Source organism: Orycteropus afer, unplaced genomic scaffold (genome assembly GCF_000298275.1).
Source record: "Orycteropus afer afer isolate SDZICR_OR568_19922 unplaced genomic scaffold, OryAfe1.0 scaffold00099, whole genome shotgun sequence".
NCBI classification, from domain to species: Eukaryota; Metazoa; Chordata; class Mammalia; order Tubulidentata; family Orycteropodidae; genus Orycteropus; species Orycteropus afer.
The window spans coordinates 5743016-5760254 of record NW_006921686.1 but is presented as its reverse complement, the minus strand read 5'-3'; the positions used below and the strand labels follow the sequence as shown (position 1 = coordinate 5760254).

The following is a 17239-nucleotide window of genomic DNA, read 5'->3' as shown; positions in this document are numbered from 1 at the left end:
TTGAACCGCTAGCCTTCTGGTTAGCAGTCAAGTGCTTGTGCCAGTCTTCTAGTTAGCAGTCAAGTGCCTTAGGCACTATGCTACCAGAGCTATAATGGGAAAATACCACAAGCTGGTGGCTTTAAAGAACAGATTGATTTTCTCCCAGTTGGGAGTCTGGGTCTAATTCAAGGCACTGGCTCTAGGGGAAGGCTTGCTTGCTCTCTGGTAGTCTGGGGGGAAGATCCTTGTCTCTTTCAGCTTCTACCCCTCGGTTCCTTGGCAAACTTCACGTGGCATGTCTCCTCCCACTTTGTGCTCACTAGTCTGTGTCTATGCTGCTTCTTAAAACTCAGAAACAATTAGTTTTAAGACATACCCTACAGTGATATGGCCTCATAACATAACAAAGAAAACCCTATTTCCAAATAGAATTATATATACAGGTTCAGAAGTCAGGGCTCCAACATATATCTGGGTGGTGACACAATTCAATGCATAACACTGCATGAGTCTAGTTGTACAAATTTCTAGAAAATAGTGACAAAAAGCAGAACAGTGGTTGCATCAAGGGCGAGGGGAAGGGACAGTGCAAATGGACATGAGTGAACTCTGTTGGGTGGTAGCAATGTTCTTCATCTTGACTGCGATACTAGTTACATGACTGGATACATTTGTCAACTCATCAAACTGTACACTTAAAAATGGATGAACTATCTCAAGATTGTCAATGTCATGCAAATGAGGGAAGAAAGAAAAGCTGTCACAGATCATGAGGGATTTGGGGAGACATAAGAACTAAAGGCTTTGTGGTACCCTGGACTGGACTCTAGAGGAGAATGAGTATTAATGGAAAAAATGGGTAAAATACAAACTCTGGGGTTTACTAGGAGCTCTGGTGGCGTAGTGCCTAAGACATTTGACTGCTAACCAGAAGGCTGGCGGTTCAAACCCACCAGCCACTCCTCAGAAGGAAGACTGGGCAATCTACTGCCATAGTGATACCGCCTCGGAAACCCAAGGAGGGGTCGCTGTAAGTCGGACCTGACTCGACAGCAGTGAATGAGGATACCTAAAGAAGCTCTGATGGTGTAGTGGCTAAGGCATTTGGCTGCTAACCAAATGGTCGGTGGTTTGAACCCACCTGCCGCTCCATGGAAGAAAGATGGGGCAGTCTGCTTCTGTAAAGATTTACAGCCTTAGAAACCCAATGGGGTTGCTATGAGTTGGAAGTGACTTAATGGCAGTAAGTTTGGTTTTGGTTTGAGGATACTTAAGATTAAAATAAAACAAAACAGAAAATATCAAGTGTTGGAGGGGATGTGGGGAAATTAGAACCCTCATCCACTGCTGTGAAAATGCAAAATGGTACAGCTGTTGTGGAAAACAGTCTAGCAGCTCCTCAAATGACTAGCAGGAGAGCTGCCAGACGACTCAGCAATTCCACTCCTAGGCACACACCCCAGGGATCTAACAGAAATGACACGAATAGGCATATGCACACCCATGTTCATCGTAGCACTATGCACAACGGCAAAGAGATGGAGACAACCTAAGTGCTCATCAACAGATGAATGGGTAAGTAAATTGTGGTGCACACGCACAAGGGAATACTACTCAGCAGGCACAGAAAAATGAGTTCCCAAAACATCTTACAGTGTGGGTGAACCTGGAGTGAAATAAGTAAGTCAATCATAAAAAGACAAACATTGTATGCTCTCATTTTTATGAAATGACATGAATATGTAAATGCATGGAAACTGATGTTCATTAGTAGGGACCAGGGGTGGGAAGGGGGTGGGAAGAGGGAGAAGTACTCCCTGGGTAGCAGTCACATTTCCTTGTACAAATGGGAAAGATGGCACCAAATGTGGGTGAAGCTTGTACAGCACGACTGTAGCTGACGTCAATAAGCTGTACATGGGCAAAGGGATGACTGGACTAATGCTAGGTTGTGTACAGTTTTGCAACAACAACAACCAAAAAAAGGGGGTGGGGGCTACAGATGCTGATGTTGTTGTTGTTGTTGTTATTTGCCATCGAGTCGGCCCCGACTCATAGCGACCCCTCCTTGGGTTTCCGAGGCAGTATCACTACGAAAGTAGGAATGCCCAACCTTCCTTCCGAGGAGTGGCTGGTGGGTTTGAACCGCCAGCCTTCTGGTTAGCAGTCAAGTGCCTTAGGCACTATGCTACCAGAGCTTCTACAGATGCTGATACTAACTGGATATAACCAATCACCTCCAGGGATCAGTTCTCTTGGTTTGAGGGCTTAGGGCTGTGGTCTTATGGGATAATCCAGGCAACTGGCATAATACAGTTCTTAAAGTTTATGCTCTACCTCCTAGTAGGGTGAGTAGTGTCAGGGGTCTTAAAAGCTTATGAGCAGTCATCTAAGATAGGACTATAGGTCTTTGCTCATCTGGAACAAAAAAGAAGGAAACCTAAGGATCAGAGAAGGACTGGATTACAGGACTAACTATCTCTATGAACCACAGCCTCCTCCACCTTAAGACCAGAAGAACTAGAGAGTGCCCAGCTACCACTGAACGTTCTGATCAGGGGGGATACAAGAGATGAATATTGATTTAAAAAAAGGGAGAAAATGTGGACCCGAACTTCAAATTCTTAAAGAATCCAGACTTATTAGACCTGTTGAGGCTGGAGGAGCCCTCAGGATTATGGCCTTGAGATCAAACCTTGAATTGAAACTATCCCCTGAAGTCACCTTTAACCTAAGTAATAGTTTAGTCTTTTAAAGATTAAAGATTGTCACCCCTGAGTATTACTTTTAAAAAACAAAACAATTATCTATATGAGACCAAAGTATTTTAAAGCATAAATGGTAAGATTAGGGGGCAAGGAGTTTTAAGTAAATGGAAGTGAAACAACTAGAACAGAAATGAGAAGGCGGGCGGTTCATGCCCACCAGCCACTCCTTGGAAGGAAGACTGTGCAATCTGCTTCCATAGTGATACCGTCTCAGAAACCCAAGGAGGGGTCACTGTGAGTCGGATCCGACTCAATGGCAGGGAGTTTGGTTTTTGGTTTTTTTGACACAACGTGAAGAACGTAACCAACGTCACGGATTGTTATATCTACAAATTGTAGAATGGACACGGGCTTTGCTCTATTTTCACCAAAAATAAAACTAAACATCAAAACAAAACAAAGCAACCCCAACAATAAAATGATCAAGTGAAGTCAAGTCCCTGGGTGGCACAAATGGTTTGCACTCAACTGCTAACCTGAAAGTTGGCGGTTCGAACCCACTCAGCGGTACCGAGAAACAGCTTGTCAATCTGCTTCCATTGAGACTACAGCCAAGAAAACCCTGTGAAGCGGTTCTACTCTGTAACACATGGGTCATCAAGAGTCGGAATCGACTCAACAGCAAACGACAACAAAGCAAGGCGAGTGAGCAGAGGTTTTAGCGCCTGGCAGGGTTTTACAGTCTAGTGGGAAGCCAGTGGAGGGTCTGAAGCAAAGGAGACGTGAGGATACTGACATTTCCACAGGATCCCTGGTAGCTGTGTGGCGAGCCTCTCCAGAATGAAGGCAGAATACGGGGCCCTTCCCTCCAAGGCCTCGCCGTCCTCACCTGAATGCCTGCTTCCGTGGGTCTGGAACGCCTTCATCCACAACTTCTCCTCCCTCTCCAACTGTGATATCACATCTGGCTTGAAGGGCTGATGTCCTGTGAACACACAAGATTTGTTTAAATGAAAACATTAATGGCAAAGATATCTGAAAGATTTGCTGCCAGTCCCATAAAAATCTAAAGTTTTTCTCCACCAAAAAGTTTTTCAAACTTTTAAAAAGTCTGACCCATTGTAAGAAATACATTTAATGTCATGAGCCAGTACACACGCATACAAATATGTAAATGACTTAAATAAAAGACTTAAATGAACTGTTTCTAATCAGTTGTGTTTTTTTTTTTCGCTCTCATCACATCCTTCCAGAGATTCATACTCCTTTTTTTGACCATTTTTGCTACAATGTGTACCCTTCTGGCCAAGGAGCTCTGATATTGCTACTCTATTCTATTTTTTCACAAAAATGCTGACCCAACGTACCTAAAAAGTTTCACGACCTGTTACTGGATCATGACTCACCGTTTTTTGAAGGCTACCGTGAGATAAGGAAGAGCCAGGCTTAGCTGCTCATTTACAGTTCATTTATGAAATATAAATGGTTACCTTGGAACAAAGACCAGAAATGTCTTATCTTTAGGCTCCAAAGGGATTGGCACACTTGCGTCTCTATGTCTCCCAGAGCCTCTAAATGAGTGGAGGCCTTGGATGCTGCTAATATCCTACAATGCAGAGGGTGGCCCCCTGTAACAGAGTTACCTGGCCCAAAATGTCATCACTGCTATGGCTAAGAAAACCAAAAAACCAAACCCACTGCCATCAAGTCAATTCTGACTCATAGGAACCTCCATTGGGTTTCCAAGGTGGTAAATCTTTACAGACGTAGATTGCCCCATCTTCCCTCTGTGGAGTGGCTGGTAGGTTTGAACCACCAACCTTCTGGTTAGCAGTCAAATGCCTTTGGCAGTGCACCACCAGAGCTCCTTATTGCTAAGAAACCAGGGGCTAATGGTCAGGTACAGAGGGTGCCTGTCCTCACCCACAGAGACCAGGTTCCTGAAGTTCTCCAGCATGACGTCGCGGTACAGCATCCTCTGGGCAGAGTCTAGCAGCCCCAGCTCCTCCTCAGAGAAGACCACAGCCACGTCTTTGAATGTCACTGCTTCCTACAACATCAAAGACACAATCTCAATCTTGTAACCAATGTCCCCTGCAAGGAGGACAGCACTGAGAAGGTGGAGAGGGGTTGTGGGAACCAGGAGTTAACTTTTAGTAGAGTTCTTCCCTTTCCCCTTCAAAGAGCAAAACCAGTGCCGCAGAACTGATTCCAACTGACAGCAACTCCCTGTGCGTCACTGAAATGTGCTCCCCAGGGTTTTCAATGGGTAGTTTTTTAGAGGCAGATTGTCAGGGCTTTCTCTGAGGTGCCTGCCCCTGGGTGGTCTAGAACCTCCAACCTTTTGGTTACCAGCCCAGCACTTAATCATTTACACCACCTGGGGACTCCCATTCCACAATCATAACAAAAGTGCTACCAAATAAGTTAATTAAAGGAAAATAAAATAAAAATATCTTATACAATAAACATGGCATACACATATTTTACAATGTGACTGAAGTGCCAAATGCCATTCCGACAGTGTTTGATACTGCTATCTCCCTCTCTCACGGGGTGATACCACTATTTTGTGAATGCTTGCTGACCTAATTGGCCTTCAGTAACCTTCTGGTGGTGGGATGAAGTTAGTTCCCTGTGCTCTCAAGTAACAAGCCATATCACAATCGCAGTAGCATTCAGTGTCAAGGTTAAGAGCTGCAGTGCAGAGAATTACATAATATGGCCCTTCTAGCCATAGTCTTAGGCACTCTGGTGGTACAGTGATTAAAGCATCTGGCTGCTAAATAAAACGTTGGTGGTTTGAACCCACCAGCCACTTCATGGAAGAAAGATGAGGCAGTCTGTTTCCATAAAGATTTACAGCCTTGGAAACCCAATGGGAGTTGCTACGACTTGGAATCAACTCAGTGGCAATGAGTTTGGTTTTGAGTGACCCTGGACAAATGTCTCACCTTTACGTTACCTAACGACCCTACCTACCACAGAACACAACATTGCCTGGTCCTGTGCCATCCCCGCAACCGTTGCTATGTTTGAGCCCATTGCTGCAGCCACTGTGTCGACCCATCTCCTCGAGGGTCTTCCTCTTTTTCACTGATCCTCTACTGTGCCAATCATGATGTCCTTCTCCAAGGACAGGTCCCTCCTGATAAAATGGCCCAAGTATGTGACACGAAGTCTCTCCATCCTTGCTTTTAAGGAGCATTCTAGCTGTACTTCTTCCAAGATGGATTTGTTTGTTCTTCTGGCAGTTCGTGGCATATTCAATATTCTTTGCCAAGACCACAATTCAAAGGCATCCATTCTTCATTCTTTATTCACTGTCCAGCTTTCACATGCATGTTGTTGTTGTTGTTGTTGTTATTGTTGTTGTTTGCCATCGAGTCGGCCCCGACTCATAGCGACCCCTCCTTGGGTTTCCGAGGCAGTATCACTACGGAAGTAGGATTGCCCAACCTTCCTTCTGAGGAGTGGCTGGTGGGTTTGAACCGCCAGCCTTCTGGTTAGCAGTCAAGTGCCTTAGCCACTATGCTGTGACTGAAAATACCATGGCTTGGATCAAGTGCACTTTACTCCTTATAGTAACATCTTTGCTTTTTAATACTTTAGAAAACCAAAAAACCAAACCCACTGCCTTCAAGTCAACTGACTCATAGCAAGCTGCATTGGGTTTCCAAGGCTGTAAATTTCTACAGAAGCAGAGTGCCTCATCTTTCTCCTGGGAGCAGCTGGTGGGTTCAAAGGGCCAACATTTTGGTTAGCAGCCCAATGTCTTAACCACAGTGTCACTAGAACTCCTTTTAATACTTTGTAATAGTACTTAAATCAGCATCCTTGTAGGAATTAAATGAGTAAATATATGCCAAGAACTTAGTGCCTAGCAAATATCAGCTGTTACTATTACTATCATCATCTATTTCATCCCATTCTTGGTTGTGTATGTTACATAAAACTGATGAGCTATCAATTGGCATAACATACTACACAAAAACATTGTTCCATATCCTACTTTGGCGAGTAGCAACTGGGATTTTAAAAGCTTGTAAGCAGCTATCTAAATGCAATGATGGGTCTCTCTTCGTCCAGAGCAAAGAAGAATGGGAATTAACAATCCAACTGAAAAATGTGCAGAAGACATGAATAGACACTTTACCAAGGAAGATATTCAGGTGGCCAGCTAATACATGAAGAGATGCTCACAATCATTGGCCATTAGAGAGATGTAAATCTAAACAACAATAAGGTACCATCTAACCCCAGCACTGATGACAGAAAATAACAAATGCTGGCGGGAATGTGGAGAGATTGGGACTCTCATACACTGCTGGTAGGACTATGAAATGATACAACCACTGTGGAAAGCAATATGGTGATTCCTTAGAAAGCTGGAATTGGAGATACCATTTGACCCAGCAATTCCATTAGTAGGTATATAGCCTAGAGAAGTAAGAGCCAGGACAGGAACAGATATATGTACACTCATGTTCATTGCAGCACTATTTACAATAGCAAAAAAGATGGCAACAACCTACATGCCCATCAGTGGAAGAGTGGATGACCAAACTATGGTACATACACATAATGGAATGCTATGCAGCACTAAGGAATAATGTATAGTCTGCAAAACACTGCAGTTCATCTGGATGAACTTGGAGGTCATTATGCTGAGTAAAATAAGTTAATCACAGAATGACAAATATAGTATTAGTTCATTGTTGTGGAAGGTCAAGGAAAGGTTTATATATGGAGGGAAACTTTCTTTGTTGGTTGCCAGGGATGGGAGGGGAGGAGCAGGAACACTGAAAAAAAAAAAATGCATTGACCCATGTCACTTTAGTTTTGTGTATTTCACTGTACATAAATTATATTTAAATAAAGTGCATAAAAGAAAAAGAAGAATGAAGAAAACCAAAGATTCACGGAAATAATTAGTCCAAGGGACTGGTACACCATGCGATCCGCAGCCTATATGACTGAGACCAGAAGACTAGAGGGTACCCGGCTACCACTATCAACCACACAGAGGGAGATCTATGTAGGAGATCCTGGATAGAGTGGGAGAATAACGTGGAACAAAACTCAAAATCATTTAAAAAAAAGGACCAGGTTTGCTGGTCTGATAGAGCCTGGTGAAACACTTCAGACTATGGCCTCTAGCTGCCCTTCAGGTCTAGAATTAAACCCACTCCTGTGGCTTCCAGCCAAACAAAAGACAGGCATATGAGCTGAACATTTACCTGAGGTAGATACACTCCTTGGAGAGATCAATCATGGACCAATAGAAGGGCTGTGGATGCACAAGGAGACAGCTCAGAGGGCAGGAGTACATGGGAGAGAAAGACACAGGGAAGAGGTAACTATGGGGAGGAAGTGGGAAGAGAGAGAGCTGTTGCATTGTGGGAAGTTGCAGTCAATGTCATGGGACAAAGTGTACTTGAACTGCTGTATGGAAAATGAATTTGCTCTGTAAACTTTCACCCAAATCACAATAAAAATTAAAAAAAAAAAAAAACTGATGAGCTATAATCTATTAAACCATTCCAAATGTGTATACCATAGTTGAAATAATTGGAAATACTTAAACAATGCTGCAAAAACCTATTTTTACATAGATCTCAGGCAACCTGTCCAGTTATTTTGCTAGGATAATGTTAAAAAAAAAAAAAAAAGAGTAAGGGCAGCATGTGACCTCCTCTAATTCACAAGGTGGGGAGAGAGATCATGATCAACAACAGCCCAAGGCTGATTCCTATGAGGCAGACATCAGACACCTCCACCCTCCAATCTTCTTACCAAAGCTGATACTAACCATCCCTCCCATAGCACTCTCTACTTCTCTGCTGGGTTCAATGATCGGTGGCAATGGCCACACAGAACTCACAGAAAATACTCAGGATTAGAGGGTTTCTTGGGGGAGTAACAGTTCACAATTCAGGATCAGAAATGACTCAAGATACAGTTCTCCAATCAGGACAGCTGCTTCTCAGCTGTGCCACAGGCATGCTTCTGTCTGGCCCTCAGCCTCTTGGCCATGTAGCTCCTTGGCCTCTGTCTTGCTTAGGCAAGTATTACAAAACTCTTTTAGTTCTGAAGATAGATGCCAACAAAGGCACCCCACTCTGCCCACAAGCTTTCTCACTCCATAGGTCAAGAAGACCACCGCTCTGTCTCGTGCCAGTCTCTGGGTTCTTCTGCCTCCCATCATCTCTCACTGTCTCTGGTGTCACAGCTCTCTGTCTCCTGGATTGAGGAGGTTCACTGTGGGGATCTCTGGTCCAAAAGACATGCTCCACTCCTGGCTCTTCTTACTTGATGTTAGTGAGCTGCCCTTTTTGCCTCTGGGATGGCTCATTGTAAGCCTAGTGAGATGGCAAAACTGACCAATCCCCATGCGAGGGTTCCATATACCTTATTTACATGGTCCCACCCAGACAAGGGTACCATGCACCTTATTTACATTATCACCAAACTATCCAATCCCCTCAGTGGGCCACAAGTACCTCTTATCTGCACAGTCCCACCCAGTTAGTTGTCTGGTGGGAGTCACAAAGACCATGGCTAGAAGGGCCCCACCAAGCAATTCAATGCACCACAGATAAATTCCCATGAGAAATAACTGCATTGTCAAAAAATAAATACTTTTATAATTTTGCTAGTATAATGGTAATCTTCCCAAATATCTCTTCCTGGAAGACATAATAAGTGTCTTTGATTCTCTACGTTCTGTCCCCAACTGGACATTATCCAATTTTTAAAATTTGGGGTCATTTGACAAGGAGTAAAAAGAGCTCTTTGTAAAAAAATGTCCACTAAATGTATTTTTAAGGGGCATCTACTGCTATATATATATTTTCACACACTGTTCATTTCCTTTCCTCATAAACCTATTGGGGTATCTTATGCCTCAGGAAGGGTTCTCTACATGGCATAACCCGTTTATGCTCGACTGCTAATCTAAAAGCTAGGGGTCTAAACCACCAGCAGTATTGGGGAAAAACCTACCAATTTCCTTCTGTTAAGATTACAGCCAAGAAAACCCTACGGAGGCTTCTACCCTGCACATGGGGTCACCATGAGTCATAATCGACTTGCCAGCAATTAACAACAACGACATGTATCAGTAAGATTCTTATTGAAAATATTAAGCCTTTTTCTACCATATTGCTAAAAAGGCAGGAAGGCCACATGTTCTGACCTCCTCTAATCCCACAAGAGGAAGACAGAATCACCAACAATAGGCCAAGGCCTAGTCCCAAGGCCAGACATGCTGCCTCCCTCCAGCCCTTTCTCCAACCGTTCCTCCCAAAGCACCCACCACCTCTCTCCTGAGTTCAACAATTCACTGCAGTGGCCACACAGAGCTCACAGATTATGGGGTTTATTAGGGAAGCACCAGGCTACAATCCAAGTTCAAGAAAAACGCTCAGTCTCTCTCCCAGCCCACCGTCTCTCAGCCAAGTCTCTCACAGTCTCTCCCCCAGCAGTGCGTGTCCCTCAGTGTCTCACGCAGTAATGCATGTCTCTTGCGTCTCTTTCCCAGCAGCGCATGTCTCTTTCAGAAGTGCATGTCTCTTTCAGCAGCACATCTTTCTCAGCCAGCAGTCAGGGAGAGACTGCTTCTGCCTCTAGGAGGGCTCCTTTTGAGCCTGGCAGAGTGGCCAAACTAACCAATCATAACATCAGAATTCTAAGCAGCTGAGAGAGAGCAGGAACCTCCTAGGACACTGCTTTGTGTTGAGCCCAACAGAAATACCCCAGGTAGATAACTTTTACAATCAGAAGCTCCTCAGTTGCTCACAGCAAATTCCACCACAGAGTTTACAAAGACTTATGGCTAGAAAAGCCACACTAAGTAATTTACTACACTGCTCATATATAATCTATTGCTCCTTCCTCCACCATTTCCTATTTGTCTCATAGTTTTGTGTACATAAATTAAGAAATTTTATCTGAAGACTGCTCATGTCTATATTGATTTTAGCTGGAGCACGGAGTATCTCTGTGCTGTATGACTAGTTGATCTGATGAAGTAGGGATGGGCACTGAGAAAGTGAACCAGTGAAGGGCAGTGTTCTTGGAATTCCGCATCTCTAAGAAAAGGAGGCCCATGCACAACGTGGCCATGGATCCTGAATGGAGAACTCTTTCCTTCAGGGTCTCCTCTCATCCGAATGGAACACCTCAAACCTATGGCTTGGGCAATAAAACGTTAGTGTCAACTGAACACTGATAAGACTTCTGGAAGTGTCTGCAGGCTCACAAATCTTTTTCTTTATGTTTAAAAGCAGATAAGACATCCTCATACAGCTGCTCAATGGAGTACATGTCTGGGAAGTGTCTTTGCGCTATTTGCCTTAAAACTAAGTAAGAATTTAGTTAAAATATAGTAACACATTAATGACTACAATAGATACTTAACTACAGCAGGCATGTGGTTTAGTTTAGAATTAAAGGAAGACTCTAGCTCTTCTTTGAAAACAACTAAAAAGATTTTCTGTGAGTTCAGTATCAGTCGGACCCTCCTGCATAAAACCATATTTTGTGTTTTTTTCCACAAAATACATGGTACCAAAGATGAGAAAATAACTGAGTCCCAAGAACTTAAAAGGGGGAATACAGCAGAATTCTCAGAATTAGAATTTTTGACTGGAAAATTATCACTGCAAAGTTCTTTAAAATTGTGATTTAAAAAAAAAAAAAACACCACACAGAAATGTCTTTGAATAGGGAAAAATAAAATTAGGTAAACTATGAAAAATGATGTGGTCACTTAACATGTAGAGAATATAAAAATAAACTTAAAAAATTCAAAATCCTGATTATAAACATAAACTTGTAAATACAAATATAGACTTATAAATAAAAAGGAATGTGGGAAAATGAAAACAACTGATTGCTAAGCATGTTGATAATGTATGTGGGAGCTGTTTTTCACTTTTCCATAGTTTGATTCAGTTTTTATACTACTTTTTGCAAACTGCGTTCTGGGGTGCGAATGGTTAATGTGTTCAGACACTAATCAAATGGCTGGAGGTTTGAGTCCACCTAGAGATGCCCTGGAAGAAAGACCTGGTGACCTTATTCTGAAAAACCAGTCTCTGACAACCCTCTGGGAGCATAGTCCCTAAGGCACTTGCCTGCTAACCAGAAGGATGGCGGTTCAAGCCATTCCCCGGAAGGAAGGTTGGGCAATCTACTTCCACAGTGATACTGCCTAGGAAACCCAAGGAGCGGTCGCTATGAGTCGGGGTCAACTCAGCAGCACATAGCAACAACAACATGGAGTACAGTTCTACTCTGACACACATGGGGTCACCATGAGTTGGAATCGACTCCACACACCTGGTTTGTTTTTGTTTGGTGTTGGTTTTTTGGCAAATAAACAAATCCAAGGGCCTGGCATGTAACAATCCCTCAAACCCCTTTCGAAACTGTTTATCCTTCCCAAGCAGGAGAAAACTGCATCCGATCTCTGTGAAACGAGATGTCATTTTAAGAAACTGGCAAATCCAACGTACCTGCAGCTTAGTCATTTTTCTCTTTTCCTCCTAGGGAAAGCCAGAGTTCTGGGAAGGTGGCACTGCGAAAGGGAAAGACAGCATATGTGTTATACTAGGGACACTGCTAGTCCAAATGGCACTTGATGGGAACAGAAAGAAGTCCCCTTTCTCTGGGCACATACAGCTACCCACAGCTTAGAGAGAACAGGGGCTGGACTCTAGCTACCACTGAGCTCCATCAGCCAGATGTCTTTGCACACAACAGCCCAAACCCAAATGCTTCTCATAGGTTCCAGGGTACTCCTCCCACATCTGGACTGCAGAGGAGATGAGAGTCAGACAGGCGGTGTAACATATCGGGACAAAAATGCCTGGATGTAACTTCTAACACTCCTACTTATTATTTTCTACTTACTAACAGGGTCATCTTGAGCAAGTTATTAACCTCTCTGGGCCACAATTCAGTCACTTGTAAATTAGGGATAATAACGCCTGGATCCCCTATTTCCTACAGCTTCAGATGTTGTTATTGCTGTTTTTGGGGCTATCGAGTGGGATCTGATTCACAAGGACCCTACGTACAACAGAATGAAATACTCCCTGATTCTGTGCCATCCTCACAATTGTAGCTATGCCTGAGCCCATTGTTGCAACCACTGTGTCAGTCATCTTGTTGAGGTCTTCCTTGTTTTTTTTTTTCACGGACCCTGCACTTTACCAAGCATGCTGTCCCTCTCCAGGGACTGGTCCCTCCTGATGACGTGTCCAAATGACACAAGACAAAGTTTCGCCATCCTTGCCTCTAAGGAGCTGTCTGTCTGTACACCTTCCAAGACAGATTTGTTTGTTCTGGCAGTCCATGGTGTATGAAATATTCTTCATCAAAATCCTAATTCAAATGTATCAATTTTTCTTCAGTCTTCCTTACTCATCATTCAGGTTCAGATAAACCAAAACCAAACCAAACTCACTGCCATCGAATCACTTCTGACTCACAGTGACCCCGATTGGGTTTCCGAGGCTGTCAATCTTTGCAGAAGTAGATCACCCCATCTTCCTTCTGCAGAGCAGTTGGTGAGTTTGAACCACCGACCTTCTGGTCAGTAGCCAAATAAATGCCTTACCCACTACATTACCAGAGCTCCTTTCCAGGTTCAAATAAAGACAGAAGGAAGCTCTGGTGGCGTAGTGCCTAAAGTACTTGACTGCTAACCAGAAGGCTGGCGGTTCAAACCCACCAGCCACTCCTCGGAAGGAAGGCTGGGCAATCTACTTGCGTAATGATACCGCCTCGGCAACCCAGTAGCTGCTATTAGGCTTTATTCACCATCCGTCTGTCAGTCTGTTGTACTGTAGTGGTTTGCAGGTTGCTGTGATGCCGGAAGCTATGCCATCAGTATTTCAAACAACAACAGTCACCCATGATGGACAGCTTTCACAGAGCTTCCAGACTGAAACAGATGAGGAAGAAATGCCTGGCAATCTACTTCTGAAAATTAGCCAACGAGAACATTATGGATCACAATATTGTCCGATTTAGTGCTGGAAGATGAATCCCCTATTGGCAGGCACTCAAAATGCACAATGGCTGCAACAATGGACTTGAACATACCAAGGATCCTAAAAATAGCACAAGTTGGGGCAACGTTTCCTTTCGTCCATTGTACGTGGGTAGCCAGGAGTCAGAGCCAACTTGATGGCAACCAACAACTCCTGGAAGAACGCACAAATCTGTTCTGGAAGAAGTGGCTGGATACTCCTTAGAAGGAGGATGACAAGACTTCATCTCCCATACTTTGGTCATGATCAGGAAGGGGCCAGTTCCTAGAGAATGACATCACGCTTGGTAAAGTGGAGGGTCAGCAAAGAAGAGGAAGACCCTCAATACGATGGACTGACACCGTGGCTGCAACAATGTGCTCAAGGGCAGCAAGGACTGTGAGGATGGTGCAGGACTGTTTTGTTCTGTTTGACACAAGTCACTATGAGTCGGAGCCGGTCAAGGGCACCTCAGAACATTATGCTTCATAAAACTGTCCTCGCAAATGTGCTTTCCAGAAAAGCAATCTTTTAAGAAACTCAGGATTCAGAAATAATTGTGTTACCAACCCTCAAAAAAGTCCACTCTGTGGAAGGAAGACTGGGCAATCTACTTCAATAAAGATTTACCACCTTGGAAACCCAAAGAGGGTCAAGTTGGTGGTATTCCAGCTCTTACAGGTTCCACTGTAATTTGTTCCTTTTGTCATGATAATTGAATTGTCAGGGTCCCCCCACACACACTGGTTATAATCAGTTGCAAATTGTATTAAGCTGGCAGACAGTTAACAAAGCCTCTCCTTAACCCACCCACTGCCATCCAGTGGGTCCCGACTCATAGTGACCCACCTGCATGAAGGTAAATAATGACTAATAAAAACCTAAGACCCTAAGAAATCGTGTCACATTGAAATGAACGACACGGGGCTACTGGCAATAACACTGAGCACCTGAGAAGCCCTCACCATATGTCAGGTACTCGGCAGAGCTGACCACGACTGTGTCTCTGTTTGAGACAAACCAGAGGGCAGTCCTCACATCCAGCGGGAGAGAATCCTCTCCCTAAACAAGGGGTCAGGAGTCGGGGAATCCAGGCACAGCCCCGGGTCGGGCAGGGACCAGAAAAGAGGACGGGTGGCGCCTCCAGGTCTCGAAGTAGAGTCCCAGCCACCGGGCGCCTCGCTGAGGATCACGAAGGAATGTGAAGTATAGCAGCCAACGTTTGACCACATACTAAACACCGCTTTCAGCTCTTTACAGAGACTGTACGATCTCGTTAAAATCTCACAAGAACACTATTTAGAAGGCACAAATCCTTCTTCGCCAAGAGGAAACTGAGGAAAGGAGAAATTAAGTAAATCGCCCAATAGTTTACCACGAGGAAGAGGCAGAGGTGGCTGGTAGGCTGGGAGGCAGGTTAAGGCGCGGAGAGCGCGGGAGACCCTCAAACCCGAGGCAGGACGCGAGCTTGTCCCCAAACGGAAAGCTCCAACAAGGGGGCGCAAACTGCCGCCTCAGCCTCTTAATCCCGTTCTCTGCCGTTGGCTGCAGCTACTCTTCCCCGAGGCCGAGGGCCAGGTCACCGCTGGCCCCATGCCTAAGGCGAGAGGGCTGGGAAGGGTCGCGGGGCGCCTGGCTGACTCACCTCCCAGGGAGCAATCACCGCCCCGACCTCGCCTTCCTGGAGCGGAAGTGCTCCGATTACACACAGCTCCTGAACTACATTTCCCAGAATCCCTAAGAAGAAGCGCCACAAATTTCTCCTACCTCCTGGACACTACACTTCCCAGAATCCTCTGTAGGCCAGCGTTTCTAGCCTGCTGCGCTCTGTTTTGGGTAAAGCGGATTCGGTTTGAATCACTCTGGTTCCATTTTGCTTTATTCATTTGTTAAAGATAATGGGAAAATATTTATAAAAGATAATGGGAAAATAATTATGAATATCAAGAAAAAACGAAACTTGCACTATGAAAATAAATTAAAAGCTAAGTTTTTTTTTTTTTTTAGGGGAAGTAAAGCTTAAGATTAAAAAAAAAAGAACCCACCAAACTCACTGCCATCAAGTCTACTCCGACTCATAGTGACCCCCTTTGGGTTTCTCAGGCGGTAAATCTTTAGGGAAGTAGATTGCCCAGTCTTCCTTCCACGGAGTGGCTGGTGAGTTTGAACCTCCAACTTTTTGGTTAGCAGTCAAATGCCTTAGGCACTGCACTAGAGCGCCCCAAATTAAAAAAGGAGAACCTAAAAGTGGTTTGATATCCTTCGCCAGGGAAGGAGAAAAAAAAGGGGAAGGCCCTCAACGAGATGGAATGACACAGTGGCTGCAATGATGGGCTCAGGTATAGCAAGGATTGTGAGGCCTGCACAGGACCGGGCAGTGTTTCCTTCTGTTGTACATAGTGTCCTGTGAGTGGGAGCCAACTCCAAGGCAGTTAACAACAACAAAAGTGGCTGAGGCTGCAAGTGACACCCAACGTGAGGAACACTGAATCTCCAACTTGTATCCAGTGCCTGCTCCCAAAACATTACTAATGCAACTTATTGATAAGACACAAACGGAGTTCATACATAGTTTATCACTCCTGGGAAGGAAGATGGGGCAATCTACTTCCATAGTGATACTGCCTCGGAAACCCAAGGAGGGGTCGCTATGAGTTGGGTCTTACTCCAGGGCACATAACAACAACAACAACAGTTTATCACCATAAGGGAGACCACCACTTGGACAGAGCTTTGGCAATGTTTTGCAGTTGAAAAGCCAAGGTCAGAATTTATTGAGCATTGAAATTTGGTTTAAGGTGAGTCATTCATGAGGGAGGGGGTCTCATTAGGATTGGGTAAGGGTCAATCTAGGATGGATGAAAACAGTGAGGATTTTTTTGAGGCAAACTGCCTACTGATAGGCAGCAGTGGTTAAACCATTCCGCTGCTAACCAAAAGGTTGGCACTTTGAACCCACCAGCTGTCCTGTGGGACAAAGATGAGGTAGTCTGCTTCCATAAAGATTTTTTAAAAATCAAACCAAATCCACTGCCATCGAGTCGATTTTGACTCATAGAGACCCCTATGGGGTTTCTGAGGCTGTAAATCTTTTCTGAAGTAGATTGTCCCATATTCCTTCTGCGCAGTGGCTGGCGGGTTTGAACCACTGACTTTCTCGTTAGCAGTCAAATGCCTACAGCCTTGGATACAGTATGGAGCAGTTCTGCTCTGACCTCTAGCATCGCTAGGACTCTGAATGGAGTGGATGGCAGTGAGTTTGGTTCGATTTTAAAATAAAGCCTACAAGGAATCCTGGAGGTGCAGTGGTCAAGCTTTGGCCTGCTGTGAGTGGCAATGAAGACCGCAGCACCCAACAACGACAACAACAACAAAAACAATAATGAAGTTCTGATAATAATAGTAACACTTGGGGTCACCAGCAACTAACAACAAAAATTGTGTGAGGGGAGGTAGGTAGGAAGTTTCATCCCTCAGTGTCCAAACAGTGTGGGTGTGTGGAGGAAA

General features: G+C 44.4%; 1 protein-coding gene across 1 annotated transcript in view; it reads right to left on the bottom strand.

Moving 5' to 3' along the window:
• The window catches only part of LOC103198727 (zinc finger protein 235-like), a 26480-nt gene extending 14254 nt beyond the window's left edge, over positions 1-12226 (bottom strand). Inside the window, exons 1-3 of the mRNA XM_042781281.1 lie at positions 12212-12226; positions 4614-4740; positions 3580-3675 (exon numbers count right to left, since the gene is read on the bottom strand). Of these exons, the coding sequence (XP_042637215.1) occupies positions 3580-3675; positions 4614-4740; positions 12212-12226 (238 nt within the window). The remainder of the gene's footprint in view (positions 1-3579; positions 3676-4613; positions 4741-12211) is intronic.
• Positions 12227-17239: the final 5013 nt, after the last annotated feature.